This window comes from Pan paniscus, chromosome 6 (genome assembly GCF_029289425.2).
Source record: "Pan paniscus chromosome 6, NHGRI_mPanPan1-v2.0_pri, whole genome shotgun sequence".
Lineage (NCBI taxonomy): Eukaryota > Metazoa > Chordata > Mammalia > Primates > Hominidae > Pan > Pan paniscus.
The window spans coordinates 164,548,723-164,569,460 of record NC_073255.2 but is presented as its reverse complement, the minus strand read 5'-3'; the positions used below and the strand labels follow the sequence as shown (position 1 = coordinate 164,569,460).

Genomic DNA, 20,738 nt, shown 5'->3' with positions numbered 1-20,738 from the left:
AAAAGAGTACAGATCAGTGCTATTCAAAGTGGCTGCCAGTCTGCAGTAAGATAAGGAACTTGTACTAGAACATTAATCAACTACATCACTAAGAACATTGCTGACTTTTTTTTTTTTTTTTTTGTAGTAAGCTTGATGAAGGAAGTAATGCCTTGATTTACATTCTGGCCCAAGCTCCTTATGTCACTTTATCAAGGCATTTTGAGTAGGACTGGTATAGATCAGAGATCATCAAACTATTAAGTAAAAAGCCAGATAACAAATATTTTAGGCTTTGCAGGCCACGCAGTTTCTATCACAACTACTCACCTCTGCCATTATAGCACAAGAACAGACACACACAATACACAAGCGAACACATATAGCTATGTTCCAATTTATTTACGATACTGACATTTAATTTCACATAATTTTCACATGCCACGATATATTTTTTATTAACGCAAAATCCATTTTTTTCAGTGTAAAATCCACAGATCATGCAAAAACAAGTGCCCAGCCAAATTCAGCCCATGGGCCATAGTTTGCCAACCTTGAGACAGACACTATGATCAACTTTGTTAAAAAAAAAAAAAAATTAAAAAACAAGGCCAAGTCATAGTGTTTCATGTACTATGGGTATTTATGCTTATCTTCTTTATGTTTTTTTCCTGTTTTAAAAGCAAAACGAATGCTAAAGAATTTTTAAAAGTCAAGTTTTAAAAACTCTTTTCCCATTTCTCTCTACCCTCTAAGCGGACGTGTACCCAAATAGTCTCAATTTATGTTTCAATTTCTACAGAAGATTGGTTATTCCTCATAATTCTCCATCAGATGATTCCTAGAGGCAATCTCCTCTACTTTGGCACTGTAATGAATAAAACTTCATTGTCATGATAAAAGCCTCGCTCTCTTTTAAAGAAAAAACAGATCCTAGGATCCTAGATTTTTGAAAATGGAAAAAATTCTTCTACAGGTAGGTCTCCCTTTTCTAATTACCAATAAAGTCATATTTAAGATAAATGCAAAGCTCAATAATCTAAATCCTTTGAATTTTGTTCTTATGCAGTGCTTTAGTTAACTCCCCAACCAGCCAAGGCCCAAAACTCTTCAAAATATTCTAGGTTTTTCTACAAACTCAGTTTTAATAGAGGACAGGCTGGTAGGAACACGACAGGGTACTAAGATCCTCACATGCCTCATCTACATCACTAATGTCACAGACTCTCAAAGTGAAGATGGCGAAAAATTGAAGGCCTGCCTCCCTTTTTGGGTGAAAAATCATCCTTTCATTCTGTAGCTATGTTAACACAGCTATGCTAACTACGGGAAGCATAAGCACAACTGAGTGAGTTCCAAGTAGGCAGAGCAAGCCATGTCCAAGTGTCCACACAGGTACACGCCTCACACAGAAGGGACATTGTGGTCTGCAACAAGACCTGGAGGATGCCAGGATATCCCAACAGGTGCAAGTCCCACTCATGCCTACCAAAAGGAATGATTATGGCTAACCTCACAGCTGCCTGGACATCACCTACAAAAAGAGGGAAAGAGGCCACTAGACCACTCTGTGACCTATTACTTTGGGCATCATAAAAAAGAGAGTGAAGAAATTTAGCCAGTTCCTCAGAGGTTGCTAAAAGACAGGCTTTCTCAGGCTCACAGTGCCACCTAGTGGCTTTCCATCCTAAACTCATGGTTAGTTGACAGGGAGACAGAACCTCTCAGTCCAAGAATTTGGCACTTAACCACTTTTAGCCCATAAAAACAAAACTTCTAGCATCTCTTGGCAAAAGTAAAAATAGGCTGGAAAACATTACAGCATTTTGGGAAGACACAGAGAGCAGGTCTACTACTCAAGTTACAAAACCATGCAACTAAGAAAAAACATTTTTATAGCACTGCTGATACCACCAAGGATAATAGCTCTAGTTCCCTTCAAAGCAGTCTATCCCAAGACATATCAATGGAGAACTCTCGGGGCGGCGGGGCGGGGGTGGGGGGAACCAAGAGCTCCAAAACAGAAAGAAGAGAAACTTGAGGTCATATATTTATAGGTGCTCCTTGATTTGCACCAGGGTTAACTCCTGATAAACCCAACATAAGCTGAAAATGCTGTAAGTTGAAAATGCATTTATCTCTCTTCAGCCAGGAAGGAAGGGAGGAAGGGAGGAAGGGAGGGAGGAAGGCAGGAAGGGAGGAAGGGAGGAAGGGAGGAAGGAAGGAAGGAAGAAAGGAAGGAAGGGAGGGAGGCAGAAAGGAAGGAAGGAAAGAAGGGCACTTAATACAACGTACCAAACATCACAGCTTGGCCTAACCTACCTTAGGTTAGGTAGCCTACTTTTGCTTAGGTTAGTTTACCTAACCTACCAAACATCATAGCTTGGCCTAACCTACCTTAAACACATTTGGAACACTTACATAAGTCTACAATTGGGCAAAATAATCTAACACAAAGCCTGTTTTATAATAAAGTGTTGAATATCTCATTTAATTAATTTACTGAATACTAGACCAAAAGTGATAAACAGAATGGCTGTATGGATACTCCAAATGTGGTTCCTACTGAGTATCTATTGCTTTCACACCACTGTAAAGTCAAAATATCTTAAGTCGACCCAGCATAAGTCAGGGACCATCTATACTTGGACATAGGAAATCTTAAGACAATGCTATTTGCTAGGCAGATAAAAAAGAAGTCCCAAAATATGAGAGATATTTCAAGCTAGTTTGAAGTTAGCTAATTTACAAAGAAATTTAAATAGTCTAATGGTTTCTAAACCCCCTACAATAAACACACACACGCACAAACACACACACACACACACACACACACACACTCCTACTGGCTTGCCTTGAAATTTTCAAGAGCTTCAGCATTTCTAATTGTTCAAATCCTTGTATTATTACTCGCGTGGCAATGTCCACTATGCATATCAAGATGCTGAGAATGACTCACCTTGGCAACAAACTGCTTGTCCTTTTGGTCCAAATTAGCTGTGGGAGCCACATAGTCTCTCCATATTCTCAGCCTGCGCTCTTTGGCAAACCTGGCAACAAAGCAAGGATGCAAGATCATTCAGACTCAGCAAATGGAATCCACCACTACCATGGGAGCACAGTTGGTGCAGCATCCTACTCTACCCTATAGATGTATCCAGAAGAAAGACTACCAGTCAAACCAGAACAAAGAGCGAGAGTAAATGAAAACATGCAAGATACATATATAAAATGTAAGCCCACAGCTGGGAGACTATGGTCCAGGCATACAATTTTTTGAGCCTAGATGGTTCAAGTCCACCTTCATTATTAACTCTGGTTTATCTAATATCTCCTGGGTGACTACTACAAAGAAATGGGAAGAACCCACACATCTAAACAAACATATTTCTTAAAAAGCACAGACCTGCTCAATTTCTATCTGAATTACAAAAATGTTACCAGCTACCAAATCCTATATATAAAAACAAAACTGTCATGACAGTGCATCTATAGAATAATTAGAAAATGAACAAAATCCTCATAAGTTCACTGACAAGAGTTTAAAAAAAAAAAAACCTATGTAGCCAGAAATTTATTTTGAAGTATTATGCCCAGTAGATATTTTCTGAGCCAGACTATGAGTAGGAAATGGAATATGTGCAAAGATTAAAAAAAATCAATGAACAGCTGTCTTAAACCACTTACAAATAAGTGGATACATGTGCAGTGAAAAGGAACTATTATTTCTGAAAACAGTATTGCAATCTTTTGTTTTAGAGAAGCACTAAAATGAGAAAAACACAAAGCAGGATGTAGTAGTTGTAAAATACAAGAAGTAATTCAATACAGAGGATGCAATTTTACCTACAATTCAAGTAGCTCAAATACAGCATGCAAAACAGCAGACAAGTAATCACATATTATCAAAATAGGATTTGCATTCTCTGGTCTAAGCTTGTTTTTTAATGATGAGCACTCCCCCAAAAAATCCATAAAATCTTCTACCGATGTCATATAACATGTAGATATTATTTTCATTGCATTCACTTTCTTGAAAGAAAGGCAAGATACTGGGCCAGGCACAGTGGCTCACACCTGTAATCCCAGCACTTTGGGAGGCCAAGGCAGGCGGATCACGAGGTCAGGAGATCGAGACCATCCTGGCCAACGTGGTGAAACCCAGTCTCCACTAAAATACAAAAAAAAAATTAGCCAGGTGTGGTGGCATGCGCCTGTAGTCCCAGCTACTGGGGAGGCTGAGACAGAGGAATCGCTTGAACCAGGGAGGTAGAGGTTGCAGTAAGTGGAGATCGTGCCACTGCACTCCAGCCTGGCAACAGAGCAAGACTCCGTCTCAAAAAAAAGGGGGTGGGGGGGCAAGAAATTAAAGAATGCAAAAAAAAATCAAATTAATTTAGAATACTAATGAACATAACAGGATTCTCTGAACCAAAAAACAGAAATTGAGCATTGTAGAATAATCAGAAGTATTTGGAACACTGTACTTGATACGGTTTTTATATCTTTCTAACTTAATTGTAAACAACATAAAAAAAAATTCTAAGCAATCACTGTTCTTTTCCATCAGACAATACACATGTCAGATGTGCCACATCAAATGGCCTAGATTAATATCTACTTTTATAAAAACCTGCAAATACTTCTGCTTATAGGTACTCAAGGATGAAAAAGACCTAAGAAATGGAATAAATACTATAGTTATTCATTCACGTCGTTGCACATCTCTTAGCTGTATATCTCAGTCACAAAAATGTAGTTATCAAGACCATTATAACTTTAAGATTCTGAAACAAGTCATACAGCAAGCCTTGAGAGTGGACTACTGTCATCAGCTGTGTGTTGTCTTTGCTTAAATGTATCATGCAAGGTGGTGATTCAGACTTTCCCGAGCATCATTTCCATTCATCTATTGTTGCTACCTGCTTTATTTTCTTCCATCTACCCCATCAAATGGAGAAAGTTCACCTACATCTACATCTACATCTTGATGCTGACAGTTGAAATGTCGACTAATATTTGGAATTTCTACATGCAGTTTTCTAGAAACAAGTTATTCCTATATCTGCTTTAATGATAGCCAACAAGTCAAAAACACACCAATAACGTCTCAGAGTTATATTAGCGTTTATAACTGAAACACACTTTTAAATAAGTTAGGGCATAGGCCTCACAACAATATTGAATGGTCCTGGTTTAAAACCTACAGGCTCTGTCTTTCCATCATACCCCTGCTCTTGTCTATCTGTTTGGGAGCAGCTAATAAGCAATTTCATCTTTCTCAAATAAGCTTCAAGTTTATTACATTCCAAATGTCTAAAACCCAGAACTTAAGCAAGGGGCTTGGGAAAAAAATGACCTGAAAACATTAAAAAAGCAAATCAAGTGAAGAATAATGTCTAAGTGAAAACTGTAAGTCCTTACCATCCAGCATTCAATTAGACTGAACCTGAAGACCAATATTTAAGTCACTCCTCTATAAGGAACTGCCCTACTCCTTTACTGAAGTAAAATGAACACTGACACACAGGGGTGTGAGCAAATCACCAGATTTCTTTCCCTAAAGATCCTTAACAAGATCCACAGCTGGAAGGCCTCTTGGACAGACCTTACCTCTCTGCCGCCCTCAGCTTTTCTGCGCCCCGGGTGTAAACTGCAATCGACCAGTCCACACAGCGTGCGAAACCTTCCTTCAGGAGGAGCTCTGTGATGTTGCCATTCTGAAAAACAAGGTACATGAGAGGCAGGCACAGATTAGACTCTGTTGCAAAAGAATCCATTTCTCTAGACTTCTGACACAATTAACACAGTCACAAACTAGTCTGCAGTTTGTTTGTTTGTTTGTTTACAGTAGAGTAGCTTCTTTCACTACGAAACCACTCCTAAGATGGGAGAGATGCCACTCTGAGACTCCTTTCAATAGCCTTAGCTTCGTATCCCAACAATATCCACCATAATAACTCACTTAATAGGAGTAGGATAAATGCTAGTGGCACTGAATGGAATTGACATTTCAATAGCTCTTCTTGTGGGCAGAGGAGGATGTTAATCTTTAATAGAGATTACACCTTATTCTTCCCTCCCTTAAGATCAGCACTTCCTCCCCCTTTCATAAGAGCTGAAGAACAGGCTGAGCAGGGAATAACGGAAGCTACATTTTGCCCAGTGAATTAAAATTCACACTGTACTGTAACACAGAGCCATCTGGCAGGGCACAGCCAGACAGCACTGCAGAAGAAACAGACATGACCTTGGCACACCCCAAACCAAGCCTTTCAACCTTCCACAACTGCCATCATGGAAGAATTATCTAGCCAAAGAGTAAGTAGCTTAGCTCTGTATTGGACACAGGTTAAAATAATGAAAATCCATTCAATTTCAGGTGTTAAAAAGAAGGCCATCTTACATCTAAGAATAACCCAACTATCAAAGTGCACAATAAGGTAAAACATCCAAGAATCGGAACTATAAGAACATAAAGAACCTACTCCCTGCTAAAAGCAGAGTTAGGAGGTAGCTGGATAAAGCCTGGAATACAAAACATAATTTTTCCATACCTCAGTTTCCTCATCATTGATCTACCAATACTTCAGCTAGCTGACTTCTAGACCTCATCAACCCTATTCTACAAATTTCAGTTCTACTTCTAATGAATGTAGCAACCCCTAGGACCAAACAGTTAGATAAATATGTGATCAAGTTCCTCTTCTTCTTATGAACCCAATAACACTTGAGATTAATTTCCTAAAGGTGAGAAAATTGTCCAATTCTGTAAGACAAATGATAACTCCCTAGAAAACGCCTCAAAAATCAGCAGATATTAATAATAATCCTGCCATAATTTTTTTTTTGAGACAGAGTCTTGCTCTGTTGCCCAGGCTGGAGTGCAGTGGTGCAATCTCGGCTCACTGCAACCTCCGCCTCCCGGGTTCAAGCGGTTCTCCTGCCTCAGCCTCCTGAGTAGCTGGGACTATAGGCGCATGCCACCACGACAGGCTAATTTTTGTATTTTTAGTAGAAACAGGGTTTCACCATGTTGGCCAGGATGGTCTCAATCTCCTGACTTCGTGATCCACCCGCCTTGGCCTCCCAAAGTGGTGGGATTACAGGCGTGAGCCACCACAACTGGCCAATATCTTAATGGATGTTAAATACAGAGAAAGAGAAGCAAACCCCTGTTCTTCAAACCCCAAATGCATCCCTAGCCCATCACCACCCAGTCTGCACAGACACACTCACTGGATGAAGGATGGTACCCAGAATGTTCTGGTTGTGGCAGCTCTCCAGAATGATCTGAACATCTCTCTGAAGCAGTCGCGACTCGGTGAAAAATTTGGCTTCTGCAGCAAAAGGCTCTGGAGTTTCACTGCCATCTGCTTCCCGTCGAAAAGTTGGGCACTAAAGCAAAGGCAAGGTAGGTGAGTAATGCAGCCTAAATGTGAGTGCTAGGCACTCTCGCCCCACACTAAGCCTTCCAAAAAACACACATGCCACAAAGCTAAACTCAGGAAGGTCTTAAATCAGTCCTTCTAATTTAAAACACACTGGTAAAAAGGGACTGGAAATATCATCATCTCAGACTTCTTGGCAAAGGTAGACAATAAAACTCACATTATCGTGAGGACAATAATTTTAATTACAGTAAAAAGTGGCCCCTTACCAAAAAAAGACTTGCCAGTGCTCAGCTTTTAATCTCTGATTTTTTAAAAACCAAAATGAATGTTTTACATTAATGCTTAATGCAAGCCATATTCATCAAACTTCATAGCCTCTCATTGTTCCATTTCTCTAGGTTTACATACTTAACAACCCTAAGCACAGCCCATTCTAGACCCAGAATACTTTAAAAAATAAATAAATAATTTGATCCAATTAGAACTGTCGTACTACAAAGTTTAAACTAAAACAAGTATAAAGTCAATGTTAATGGCCCACATTAGGAAGAAACAGCAGATCCGAAGTCCCCAAGTAGAAGAATACATCACTGAACATCCACACACTCTAAACCCACCACGTAGCCAAGAGTATGGTCTGACCTTGATGCCTGACAGCATGACTGTAACCAGGTAGTAATCTGGGAGGAGCAGGGCCCTGACCACACTGCCGTCCCGCACATGCTCGATGATAGCTGTGTGACAGAATAAACAGCTTAAGTCCTTAGCAAACATCCTAACAAGGATAAACACTGCCCAATCAAACTGCACTTAACAGTTTCCTCTCCCCAAAAACCCTGAGAAAGCCTCCCTCTGAAAAGTAAGGATGCACTTGCAGATCATGAGAGTTTACATAACAGACTCTTGCATAAATGATTCCTGGAGAATGCAGATTAGACCTGCTTCTCTGTCTTCTGAACTGTCTGGGACCCCATGGCTCACACTGAAGGTTTGTTATCCATAAGCTAGGATTCTCACCTGAGTACCAGGTACCCAACAAAAAATAATTAGTAACTTAAGATTGGTAAAAATCTTATTTTACAGAGTCTGCAGTTAGCAAGGTCTCAAAACCGGGCCAAAAACTATATAGCATATAAATACACATACAGTCAGCCCTCTATATCCATAGGTTTCACATTCATGGAGTCAACCAACCACAGGTCAAAAATATTCAGAAAAAAGAAAAATTCCACAAAGTTCCAAAAAGCAAAACATGAATTTGCCACACACCAAGTATTATGTTGAGTCCACACAGATGAAGTGGTGTATAGGCACTATAATAGGTATTGTAAGTAATCTAGCAATGATTTAAAGTATATGAGAGGATGTGAGTGGGTTATAGGCAAATACTGCACCATTTTATATAAAGGACTCGAGCATCTTTGATTCTGGTATTCCCGGGAGGAAGAGCGGGATAGGGTCCTGGAACCAATCCCCAATGAAGCATGACCGTATCTGTTTAGATGTATACAGAATACATTTTGCTACCTTTAAGTTTTAGGGTTGGTATTTAAGTAGCCTTCTTTTAGAGAACAGAACACAATCAATGTGCAAAATACCAGCAATTTACTACCCTGCAACAGCACAGGACTAGCTTCTGCAGAATGTATCTGATGTGATCTACATGAACTGAGTCCAAATTCCCTTCTGAAATACTAAGGTGCTGTTTTAACCTTAAGGATTTCCCATGGATACTAAATAAGTATAAGAAAGGCTTACTAGATTTTACAAACCTCAAGAAGCAAAGAGTGCAAACAGAAAGAAATCACCCTGAGTCGTATCTGTCTTTTCCCACCAGCCTCACCATTAACAGGCTTCTGGTGGTGTGAGTCCACAAAGTGCCTTGGGTTTTCAATGGTATACTTGAGATCCCGGATAGTATGTGAACCGTTCCCCTCACTCCACATCCCTTTCTTGGCTGCCTTTGCTTGTTCTTCACATTCTGAAAGCCGGTTCTGCTCAGGACTGGGACATAAAAAATAAACAAGAGTGGTTAGTGAGTTCACAAACAGAAATATGAGGCTCTCTGATATAGGTTTTCTTCAGCATCTTCACCCCTTGAAGACAACAAAGGTCTGTTTCAGATCTATGGCTTAAGACCCAAGCCTATAACCAGAAAATCACCATGATTGCAATTTCTAGATTCCAAACTTGTCCTTTCAAACAAAAGGTTAAATAGTAAGAGTATTTAATGAGACGATCTAAAGAACACACATCTCAGTACTGCCACCATCACTGATCAGAAGAGAACAAGTTAGTGGCTCAGAGTTGCTCCAGGTGGTAGGGCTTCATTTAACCATCCCGGATTCAGGAACTGGAATACCAGGCACAGCTCAGTAGTGCAGAGAAGCCGACTAAGAACCACTCTTTCTCTCTCTCAGTTTACAGAACAAGGCTGAGGAACGTGGAATGAACACTGCTATCACAGATAATGTTACCCCCAAACTACTTACACATTCAATAAGGCAAGCTAGACAAAAGCAGCTTGAAAATGGAAGCCTCCTCCTTCATCAGGCAAGAAACCAAATTATGTACTAGAGCAGCCAAAATATCAGTAGACAAATCAAATCAAGTTTTTAAAAAAAGGCTAGAAATGGCTCCTCTTTCTCTGTTATATCTGAGCTAAAGGCAGCATGGAACTGCATGGCTTTTGCATAATCTCAGACACTCGGTGCCATCAACGGCTGTATGCATAAACTGAATCTCTTCTCATCTTCAGCAGGAGGGATTCCTAAGCAAGGATGGCCTACCAATTTCTCAAGCCAGAAGTCTTCACCTCTCTTCCCTACCCCAAAAGGCAACCACACCCTCAGGGATCCAAATTCACAGTCAAAATTAGATGAAGAAATGTAGTGTAAGAGATTGAACCAAACACAAAACTGGGAAAAAGTGACTTGAAGTCAAAACAATTTTGGAGGAAAAAGGACCGGTACTCCAAGGGAGATTTATTTGTTGAGATGGTCCAGTCCTGCTGTGAGATTTTTTTATTACTCATTCCAATTGCAAACTGAATTCCCCAAAAATACTGAAATGGTAATCAAGCCAGTAATTGTCCTTAAGATACAAATTTGGCATACGTCCAAAAACACCACCAAAACAAGTATCTTAATTCAACAAATTCCCACTGGCACACCCCAATTATAGAGTCCAGCAAATGTCTCCTTGCAGTCAGAAAGGACCACACAAGTCTATGGTGAAAGACCTGGCCCCTATGTCTGTGAAGGTAGAAAGAATGCAAAAGGTGCATTTTTGCCTTTGCTCATCCTCATCATTGGTATACCTCATGCAAATGTTTCTCTAAAGCCTTTCCTACAGCTATGACAGTCATATAAGAGAGCAGGGACTTAATGATATAAAACAGCATTATTATAGCCTCCAAATTACAGATGTAGCACTTTTCAGAGACTAAAGTGTTAATGAAAGCCAGCTGCAATCCATCCTACTGACAGCCAACACTAGTGAACTTGAACATGATATACATACTATAAACCTGACATACACACAACCCCTTTCTAACAGGTTCACATTGCCATTGGCTAAACAAATACATTTTACCTATTAAGCAACTACAGATACATAAACAACACAGACTTGAAAGACTCTGAAGAGATATAAATTTTTCCTGACTCTGAAAACAGAACAAGTGAGGCCTTGTCAGTTTCTCCAGATTCTAAATAACAGATTTTGCTTTGTATTCTATTTATTCACCCCCTTAATTTTGACTGTACTTATTCCTTGCACTGACTGTATATCTACTTGTTTACTGCCTGTCTCCCCATTAAAATGTCAGCAGAAGCTAAGTCTATTCACACTATATTCTCAGTGCCTAGAAAACTGCCTGGCAGATAGTAAGTGCTCAATAAATATTTGGGACTGGCTAGACAGACAGATAAATACTCTGGAACTGAATATCTAGTCTAAGACTTGTTGACTCTTATGAATATGAAGAATAGAATTGCCTAGTCTCAAAGCCTGTGTTTAAAAGAGTCATATACCTCAAACACCATTAATGAATGCTGAGTGACTTCCTAGCTCAGAATAATCCATACCTGGGCAAGAATGTCCGCGAAGGTGTGAAAGCCCCTGCAGTTACCCATGTCTGGGGGCAAGAATGAAAAATGCAGCAAAGCCAATTTACTGCTGTCAGAGAGACAGCGGAGTAATGAATACTTACTTATTAGCTCTCATGCCTTCTCTCCGGGTGGCTAAGCCCTCTGCAACCAGTGATTCTGCAATGTTTTCCCCATTGGTATCTGAGGAGGAAAAGGGGGGATTTAAAAACAACATTCAAACCTGCCTCCAACAGCAACAGAGCCCAAATGGGACCACTTTCACACTTAGCTCCTCAAGGAGAATAATGCTGCCAGAGAAATGGACACAGCAGCAATGTAGCATTTGGTTTTTCAGAAAACCTCTTTTCCCATAATATCTAGTCTCTAGGACCCAAAGTTCTATCAATCTTCTTCTCAGGACTTTGTTTTTAATTTTCTAGTGTATCTTCCAGGCCAAACGCAATCTCAGGAACCATGGGAGACGGACAAGAAAGCAAGACACACACAGCTGGCAGCTCAAGAGAGTATAAAGTGGTGACTGGAGGAATAGAAGCCTGGAGCTGAACACAAATCCAGCTGCTTAATAGCTTCGACAAGCTCTCCCAGCATCTTAATTTACTCAACTCTAAAGTGGGGAGAGCACTTGCCTTGATGGGTTCTTGTGAGAATTAAATAGTAATGTGTGTAAATTACCAAGCACAGTGCCAAGCGCATGGCAAGAATTAGAAAAAGTTAGTCCCTTCACCGTGTACGATCAGAGAGACGGATTCATTTAGGGCTGGCTATCACACGTTATGCCAGAAAGTCCAATTCCTCTCAGGGATGTCCTATTCTCTGCTCCAAGAGGACACCAAGACAAGCTACACCATTTGACAAAGACTTTCTCTTGCTCTCATATACTGAGAGAACACTGGCTAGATTTCTCATCTCTCACAAAGCAGCCATCAGACCTAGCAAGAAAAATAAAGTTAAACATAAAATCCAATCTGATTAGGTTCTACCCAGGCACTTGAAATATTAATTGTAGTTCGAGGCTATTGAAAAAGCTTTCAGGCTCAGTGTTTTCTCTTAAATCTCTGCTTGTCGGCCAAAACCATAAAGGAAGACATCTATGAGGGAATAATCACATAAAAATCTTTAATATGGCAGAGAACAAGCTCCAAGATAATCTGAAACACAGCAGTCTAACTGATAGGTAATGTCAGCAAATAATGAAATTCGGTAAGATTTACATTCGGCACACTACACATCGACCTCTGCAAGCAGTAACAGGTACATACACCGCCCCACAAGCCCAACCTAATTGCCTCGCCATTATCATGCCCAAATTTCTGCAGGGGCAAATCTTAAGCCTCTTTTCCTACCAAGAAAAGTTGAACTGAGAAGTTTATACAAAGAAGGTTCAGGTTCCGAGGGTGAGTGTGGATCACCTGACCCTTTCTGTTGAGGTTACTGCTGAGGCCAGCCAAAGACACATTAGTAAATTTTGCATTGGTTCTTCCAAGCAACAGGAATCCCAAAGAGTGAAAAGTCAAAAGGAAGGACTCAACGATTAAGGGAAAATTGAGCAGTGAAGTGCCAGGAGATCTGGGGGTGGAAAGAACGAAGCCCAGGTACAAACAAGGTGAGTGACCATAAAATGGGCTGATCAACAGCACACCCGATAAGTCAGACATTTTCTTGGCACATAGCATGCTGAAATGGCCCACTTCTAAAAAGTGAGTTCTGAATGCGCCTGCAAAAAGGAGAAAAGTATCTTCCCCTGGGGTGAACCCTCAACGGAGGCAACGAAATGTGGATGATAGGAAAGTGAAACAGGAATTTGTAGGCCAAGGATCTTATTCTTGCTCCTTACTTATCAAATTCTGAATTTGACCAAGTCACATCTGGAGACGGTATTCAGAGCAGGTGAGTGATTACATTGTCTTCAAAAGCCAGAAAACGAATCATCTCTTTAATAAGTTCTAGGTTAACCACAAAGTCTCAAATTTTACCATTCTCTCCCATCATAAAAAAAAGTGGGTAGCAATAAAATAAACACAAATGCTAATTATCTAAGCCACTGTTTTCTTTCATTATAATAGAATTGGCATTAAGAGTTAGTTAAAATACCTTAGTGAAAATATTAAACATTAAACTACTTCTTTATCTTTAAAATTGAAAGATTATAGGTAATTCCAACCATTCTTTAAGTACATATTTATTGATCACCTACTGTGTGCCAGTTCTTATTCTAAACACTAATGTGTTAACATACTAAATTAAATTATATCCAGTTTGTAATGTGAGTCAGTTTAAAAAGTAAACTTTTAAAAAACAACTCTACAGATAATTTAAAATATCAGCTTCTCTTAAAATAAACAATTTGGCCATTTTGGCTGAAGACCAAGGGTATTAAAATGAATTCTTAGGGGTGCTCTACATATAGAAATATCTGTGCCCACAATTATCTGTGGTCCGGTAAGGTCTCTTGTGGGGTAACAGAAGACTGATCAGCTGTTATGGAATTGAAATTTTTTAGGTAATGAAATCCTTAACAATTGCATTTTGAAGATAGTACACTTCTTTTCCTCTTACATTCTTTCTAACCAGTAACCACTCAATAATTATCTTTAAGCGTTTTGTTTCTTACTATATTATAAGAATTACGGGTAAAAAGCAAACTTATTTCCCTTTTTGAAAAGAGGCCTTAGGTTTCTAGAATTTCTCATTCAAATAAGAAGCAGGTAGCCGTTTTCTGGGAGACTAAAAAGAGGTATTTCTCTACTAGGTAGGAAATCGAACAAGATGCCTCGAAGGTCATTCTCAACTCATTTTTCTGAGACCTCTATCATTAAAAACAGAGTCTTAGCAGAATACTGTTAGCACTGTCATTCTACCCTGCTTGCTTATTGCTAGCACTGACTATCCAACTCAAATAGATTATCCAAATCAACTCCGTTACATGAGCTATCTGAAAGGTTTTTAATCAAAGAATCACAGGAAACTTAAAAAAAATTCTGCTCCACAAATAGTTCAATGAACATAACTTCATGTTCATCTGGCTGCTTTCTGGAGAACATCCTACCAATTCCTCTTTCAACATCCTATTTCTGTTCCAACTCCATTCCTGAATCTTATTCTCTTACTACCTAATCCAAAAAGCCCAGAACATCTAATATCCCATGAACCATCTGGCCCAGCTATACAATATGCACACACACAAATATCCAGAGTGAGGTGCTTTACATATACTATTTTTTTGTTTTTTGACCAGGATCTCACTCAGTCACTCAGGCTAGAGTGCAGTGGCATGATCATGGCTCACCACAGACTTGACCTCCCAGACTCAGGTGATTCTCCCACCTCAGCCTCCCGAGTAGCTACGACTACAGGCGTGCACCACCACGCCTGGCTAATTTTTCCATAGAAACGGGGTTTTACCATGTTGCCCCAGGCTGGTCTCGAACTCTTGTGCTTAAGAGATCCTCCTGCCTCACACTCCCGAAGTGCTGGGATTACAGGTGTGAGCCACGGTGCCTGGCCTATATTATCTCTTTCAACTCTCTCAATAACTTACAAATGAAGAAACTAGGGCTTACAGAGGTTAAGGGTTAAGTAAGGGCACATGGTAGGAAATCAGAATTCTAACCTACATCTATGCAACCCCGACATCTGTGCTCCTTCCATTCCATTACAAAACATGTAGGCTGCAAAAAACCACAGGCCCTCAACAAATCTTCCTTTCCAAAAGAGTTCCCAAGAGAAGAAAAGCCACAAGATAGATAAAAGAAATAGAAGATGCAAAAGGAAATCTATAGAAATTCAATTAGCATTCTGACCTAGAAGCACAGAGCCATTGAGTTCCATGAGTGAATGGCCTAAACATGAGGAAGAATGCAACTCTATACTACATGCACCTAAACCAAGTCAGGAAAGCAGGAAAAGGGGTACACAAGGAACAGGAACACCGGGGGCATGCCTCTGTACACATATATTCCATGTGCTCAGGGCCCAAAGCATTTGCATTTATGCCTTCAGCCAACTGTCCTAGAGCTTCCTCCACCAGAACCCACACTGGCCTTCCACCACAAGAAAACTGATCTTTAACGGAACTTTAGACTTGAGAGAAATGAGTCCTCTCCCTGCAGCTCACCTTTTCCAAGGTAGATCATGCCATACTCTCGCCCCTGGGGAGTCTTGTTTTCTATCGTGAAACAGACTTCCTTCCCAATCAGCTTCTTTCGAAGGAACTCTCGAGCTGGAAATGCCCAGGGCTGAAAGACAAAACAAATATGTCACATGAGAACTGCCTAGTTTCAGATACCAATCAGCATTCAAGCAACTTCATTCCTTCAGTAAATGTCTGAGTACCTACCATGGTCCTGGCCCTGCGCTGGACCTTGAGAATATAAAAATGAAATGCACACAATGCAGATCGCACACTTAGGGGGCTCATAAAAAAAGGAGGGTCCAGCAGTTGGTTTAACTAACACAGACACTAAAAACAGGCCTCAGAGTTTTCCAGACACTGGCAGCAGGACTTTTTCCCTATCACTGTCTGTTCAGAGTTATAGCTTACTTTGTGAATAACATTTGCCAATGCTTTTATAGCACATACCATGTGCCAGCCACTGCTCTAAATGCTGTATATATATCAACCCACTCCTTCAAATGGGAAGTCCAGGCTCCAGGAACCCACCTAGGCAGAGGGAAGTCATAAATAACAACTACCACCTCCATTTCTCCGCCTCTTTCCAGTTTCTAAAACAGTTTCACTGCCTATTAAACTAGCCTGAAACCAGTTAAAGCCATTGTTGGAGGAGGGACATGATTCTAGTGTTCTTATTTCAGAGTGAATCCCCTGCTCAAGTGAGCCTTATTTAAGTCATCTCCACTCCCCTCTTTAAAGATCAGCAATAGTAAGAAGATATCCCCCAAAATGACTCTTCTTCTACTTCTGCTCTAGTCTGAAGCCTTTACAGGTCCCAACATCCTTGGGAGGACACCAGTAACAGCCCCTGACAAAGGATCACCTTGATAATGGTGATTCTTTCCTCTCACCGTTCCATGCACAGACACGAGGACTGAGCTACACATCTACACAGTAGAAGCAGAGTCTCCATGTCATCTCAAGATAATACACAAAGGGGTGGTTTTGCCCCTCCCCATCCTATCACTCCTGGGATGGTTCAGACAAACGGAGATTCTCCTCTGAAGCCATTGGCACAGTGGCCACTGGCACTTGAACTTATAGTCTGGACCTGGTTTAATGTCCCAAGTTCCCTTAGTACCAAAATGGGGAGGGATGGGGTAGGTGTTCAAGGAGCGTATGATTAGTAGGAGCTCACATGCTGAAAAAAATGTGAAGTATAAAAGGGAAAAGTGATATACAATATGCATACATTGTCTATTATAATCTCTTCAAACCACAGAACTCATGCTACACACAGTAAAGGCAAAAGAGTAAACTGATGGCCTGAAAGGAAGCCTCTGTTAACCTTTTTGGTCCATGCTAATTATTCCATGAAGTCACCCAACAAGTTTTTCTAGAAGAAAAATATCCATATGACTTCTAAGAAACCAGAAACCAATCAAAAGGTGGCAGGTCCTGTTGGGCTGGTATTCATAAAAACAGTACTGTTACATAACATAAATTATGAGGTTCTAGAGAACTGATCCTCAGTAAGGGTTCTTAAAGATGCAAAAATGAACAGATACTTGCTCACATCATGCCCTCTCTTCAAAGCAGAGGCCAACCCAATTCACTCAATGACAATATCGAGTTCACCTTGATTTTATGTCTCATTTCTACCCCCCACCCCAATCTCCAAAAATAAAATCAGATACCAGTCACCAAAGAGTCTGATGATTGACAAATGATCCCAATTATCAACCACATCACAGAAACAGCACTGAACCAATGAACAAAGCGTCCCAAATTTTTATTACCTTAGGGATCAACTTACTCTAAAAACATACACAGCTACAGATAAGTTTAAGATGTAGTCCTGAGTATTAATATTTAAAATTCAGTAACATAGAGCTTTCCTAAATACTTGGAAAAGCTCTGATAAGACCAGTGCTCCTAAAAGAGGCCAAGACTTTTGTGAAAACACTTTTACAAAAGGTCAGTTCACAGGAAAATAACTAGCCCCTGCAGGGAAACCTCCAATTTCTACCAACCAGGCAGAACTTTTCTAAAAAACTTTTAAGGCTCGCTGAAGAAACATCTTCCCCTTAGGACCTCATGTTTTCCAGCTGGTTAGTTACCGGTCAATAAGAGAAAACCACACTGGAGGTCTTGCAAAGGACATATGCCTAATCATGTAAGAAAAAATAACCTAGTTTCTGCAATCTACCTTTCCTAAATAAGCCTTCTCAAGTGTGTTCCGTCCAGAGTTGGGCAAATTCAATAACTGGACAAGATATTAGTTAAGAAGAGAGGCAATCAAGAGACTCAAAGAGCTATAGAGGAAAGCAACTGACCACATCACTCCTCTGAGGGCAAGAGAGTGCTCTGGGACAGAACCCTTGTGGAAGTGAGGCCAGTGTTACCCATGTGTCCACACAAAGGATAGCCAGGCAGAGGACTATCTGATGGAGAAGTCTATCCTAACAGAAGTTTGCTCAAATAAGGAAATTTGCTCAAAGCATTTATTCAAATAAGGGCCAGAATGGTCTAACAGGAAGAATAACTGTGGTCTATTCAAATGATGCCCCAGAGTCCCATCTAAGAAGCAAGTGGCTTTTAAGTAGTTGAGACTCAAAATTACTCTTTCCTTTAGAATGCCCAACTGCAGGCAATCTGGCAGCCTGCTCAGCACTTCCAGACCCAAGCGAGGTTGTCATATCTACCACAATGAAACTGAGCTTTTAATTCTAATCTTCTCTTTGACCAGATAGACTCTTAAAACTACCAGGACAAGATGAAACCCCAGAATGTAAAACCTTAACTAGTTACTATGTAAATGGCCCAACATTCAATACTTTTTGTCCCTCTTTCTCTTCCAACCACCCCACCGTGCCATCTGGATATGTAACTGATAATCCTGCTCTGCCGTCTTTCCCCAGCTACCCCAGTCCTCAACAGCTCCAATGAATGCAGGATTGTGACATTCATTTCTTTTTTAAAATAATAGCAAAATATGGCCGGGCCTGTAATCCCAGCACTTTGGGAGGCTCACGGCTGTAATCCCAACACTTTGGGAGGCCAAGACTCTTGGCAGGTCACCTGAGGTCAGGTGTTCAAGACCAGCCTGGCCAACATGGTGAAACTCCATCTCTACTAAAAATACAAAAAAAAAAAAAATTAGCCAGGCATGTTGGCGCACGCCTGCAATCCCAGCTACTTGGGAAGCTGAGACAGGAGAATTGCTAGAACCTGTGAGGTGGAGGTTGCAGTGAGCCAAGATCGCACCACTGCACTCCAGCCCGGGCGACAAAGCGAGGCTCCATCTAAAAACAAACAAACAAAAATAGCAAAATATTTATTTTTTTATTTTTTACCTTCCTTTAGTTTGTTTTATTTAATTATTTATTTATTTTTGAGACGGAGTCTCGCTCTGTCGCCAGGCTGGAATGCAGTGGCATAATCTTGGTTCACTGCAACCTCCGCTTCCCGGGTTCAAGCAATTCTCCTGCCTCAGCCTCCCGAGTAGCCGGGACTACACGCACACGCCACCACGCCCGGTTAATTTTTTTTGTATTTTTAGTAGAGACAAGGTTTCACCATGTTGGCCAGGCTGGTCTCGAACTCCTGACCTCATGATCCGCCCGCCTCAGCCTCCCAAAGTGCTGGCATTACAGGCATAAGCCACTGCGCCCAGCCACTTTTATTATTTTTTAAAGATAGTATTTCTTAATTTTTTTTTTATTTCAATAGGTTTTGGGGAATGGGTGGTGTTTAGTTAAATGAATAAGTTCTTTAGTGGTTGTGACACTCATTTCTATATTTCTCATGAAAACATAAACAACTTTACCCGCAGCAGGAGCTCAATAATTCTGTGGGAAATAAATATATAATTCCCACAGTGCCCATCAATGCAGTATCTAAGCTGCCTGGAGTAGCTAGGCAACGCTGGGGATTAGCTTGGAACAGTGAAGAGATGGCTGGGGGCATACAGTGGGGCTGCTTTCATTGCCACAGGACTTAAGAGACAGCTGAGTTTCTTTGAAAGACGATATCATGACGGAAGGCAAAGAATAATCATGTGAAGATATTTGGGACAGTGATACAAAGGGATGCAAATGAGCAATAAGGTCCTTGATTATTCCTGAATGTGAAAAAGCTAAACATGCTCCAAAGAAATAGAAAGCCAGAGAGAAAGTGTAGTGCCACATTGCACAATCTTTCAACCCCTAAAACGGAGACGCTCAGGTTCTTTTCCTCATTATTCACTTAAATGTTTATTCACTGCTTACCTGTATTGTGTCAGGTACTGACTAGGCACAAAGACACAGAGATGAGAGAAAGGCTCTCTTCTTTGGAGCTTGCAATCCAGTAGAGAAAGATATATAAACGTGTAAACATGCAATGAAATGTTGTGAATGCTATGACAGCACCAAGATGGGATGATGAAAGGAAATGTCAGGTGTGATTTCTTAAGTGGCTGAATCTTAAAAGACAGCAGGTGCTCACCAGCCACAGAGGTGGCGAAGGAACTACTGATGGAGGGGGCTGCATGAGCTGAGGGCAGAAGGCAGGACCCCAGCCTGTAAGAAGACTTAAGTTCTTCAGCATGGTGGGGGCTTGGCATCCCAGAGGGGTTTCAGTAAGAGAAGTCTAAAAGTCATATCACAAATGCGCTTGTAACCCAGGCTAAGGCATTTAGATTTGTCACAGAGGTAATGAGGAATCACTAAAGTGTCTTGGAATATGAGGAACCACTGAAGAGTCTGGGAAAAAATAAAATTATGTTTCAAAAAAATCTGAGAGCATATGGAGAAAGGATTAGAGGGAAGGAGAATGCGGGCAAAGAGACTATTATTTCAACATCTAATTACTCTATCAGAGATGAACAAAGAATAGCAGTATTAATCAAATGTCAAGTATGGATAAGAGAGGTTTTAAGGAGGCAGAATCCCTAGGCCTTGTTAAAGGCCTGGATGTCAGCGTTGGGGTGGGGGGTGGGGGAGTCAAAATGAGGGCAGGGAAATCAGGTTTTTCAATCAATTGGCATTACTGGTAACTTGTGTCGATGCAGCTTTGAGGGTACAGTAGGAGGAAAACCAAATCACAGCAGGGTGAGGAGACATTGGAGTATTAGGAAGGAGAAATGATGACTGTGGGCTA

At 40.6% G+C, this 20,738-nt stretch overlaps 1 protein-coding gene across 1 annotated transcript in view; it reads right to left on the bottom strand.

Moving 5' to 3' along the window:
* Positions 1-20,738, bottom strand: part of SND1 (staphylococcal nuclease and tudor domain containing 1) — a 436,722-nt gene that overhangs the window by 378,222 nt on the left and 37,762 nt on the right. Inside the window, exons 3-9 of the mRNA XM_003806046.5 lie at positions 15,600-15,720; positions 11,587-11,665; positions 9,217-9,377; positions 8,016-8,107; positions 7,219-7,377; positions 5,593-5,699; positions 2,939-3,029 (exon numbers count right to left, since the gene is read on the bottom strand). Coding sequence (XP_003806094.1) covers positions 2,939-3,029; positions 5,593-5,699; positions 7,219-7,377; positions 8,016-8,107; positions 9,217-9,377; positions 11,587-11,665; positions 15,600-15,720 — 810 coding nt within the window. The remainder of the gene's footprint in view (positions 1-2,938; positions 3,030-5,592; positions 5,700-7,218; positions 7,378-8,015; positions 8,108-9,216; positions 9,378-11,586; positions 11,666-15,599; positions 15,721-20,738) is intronic.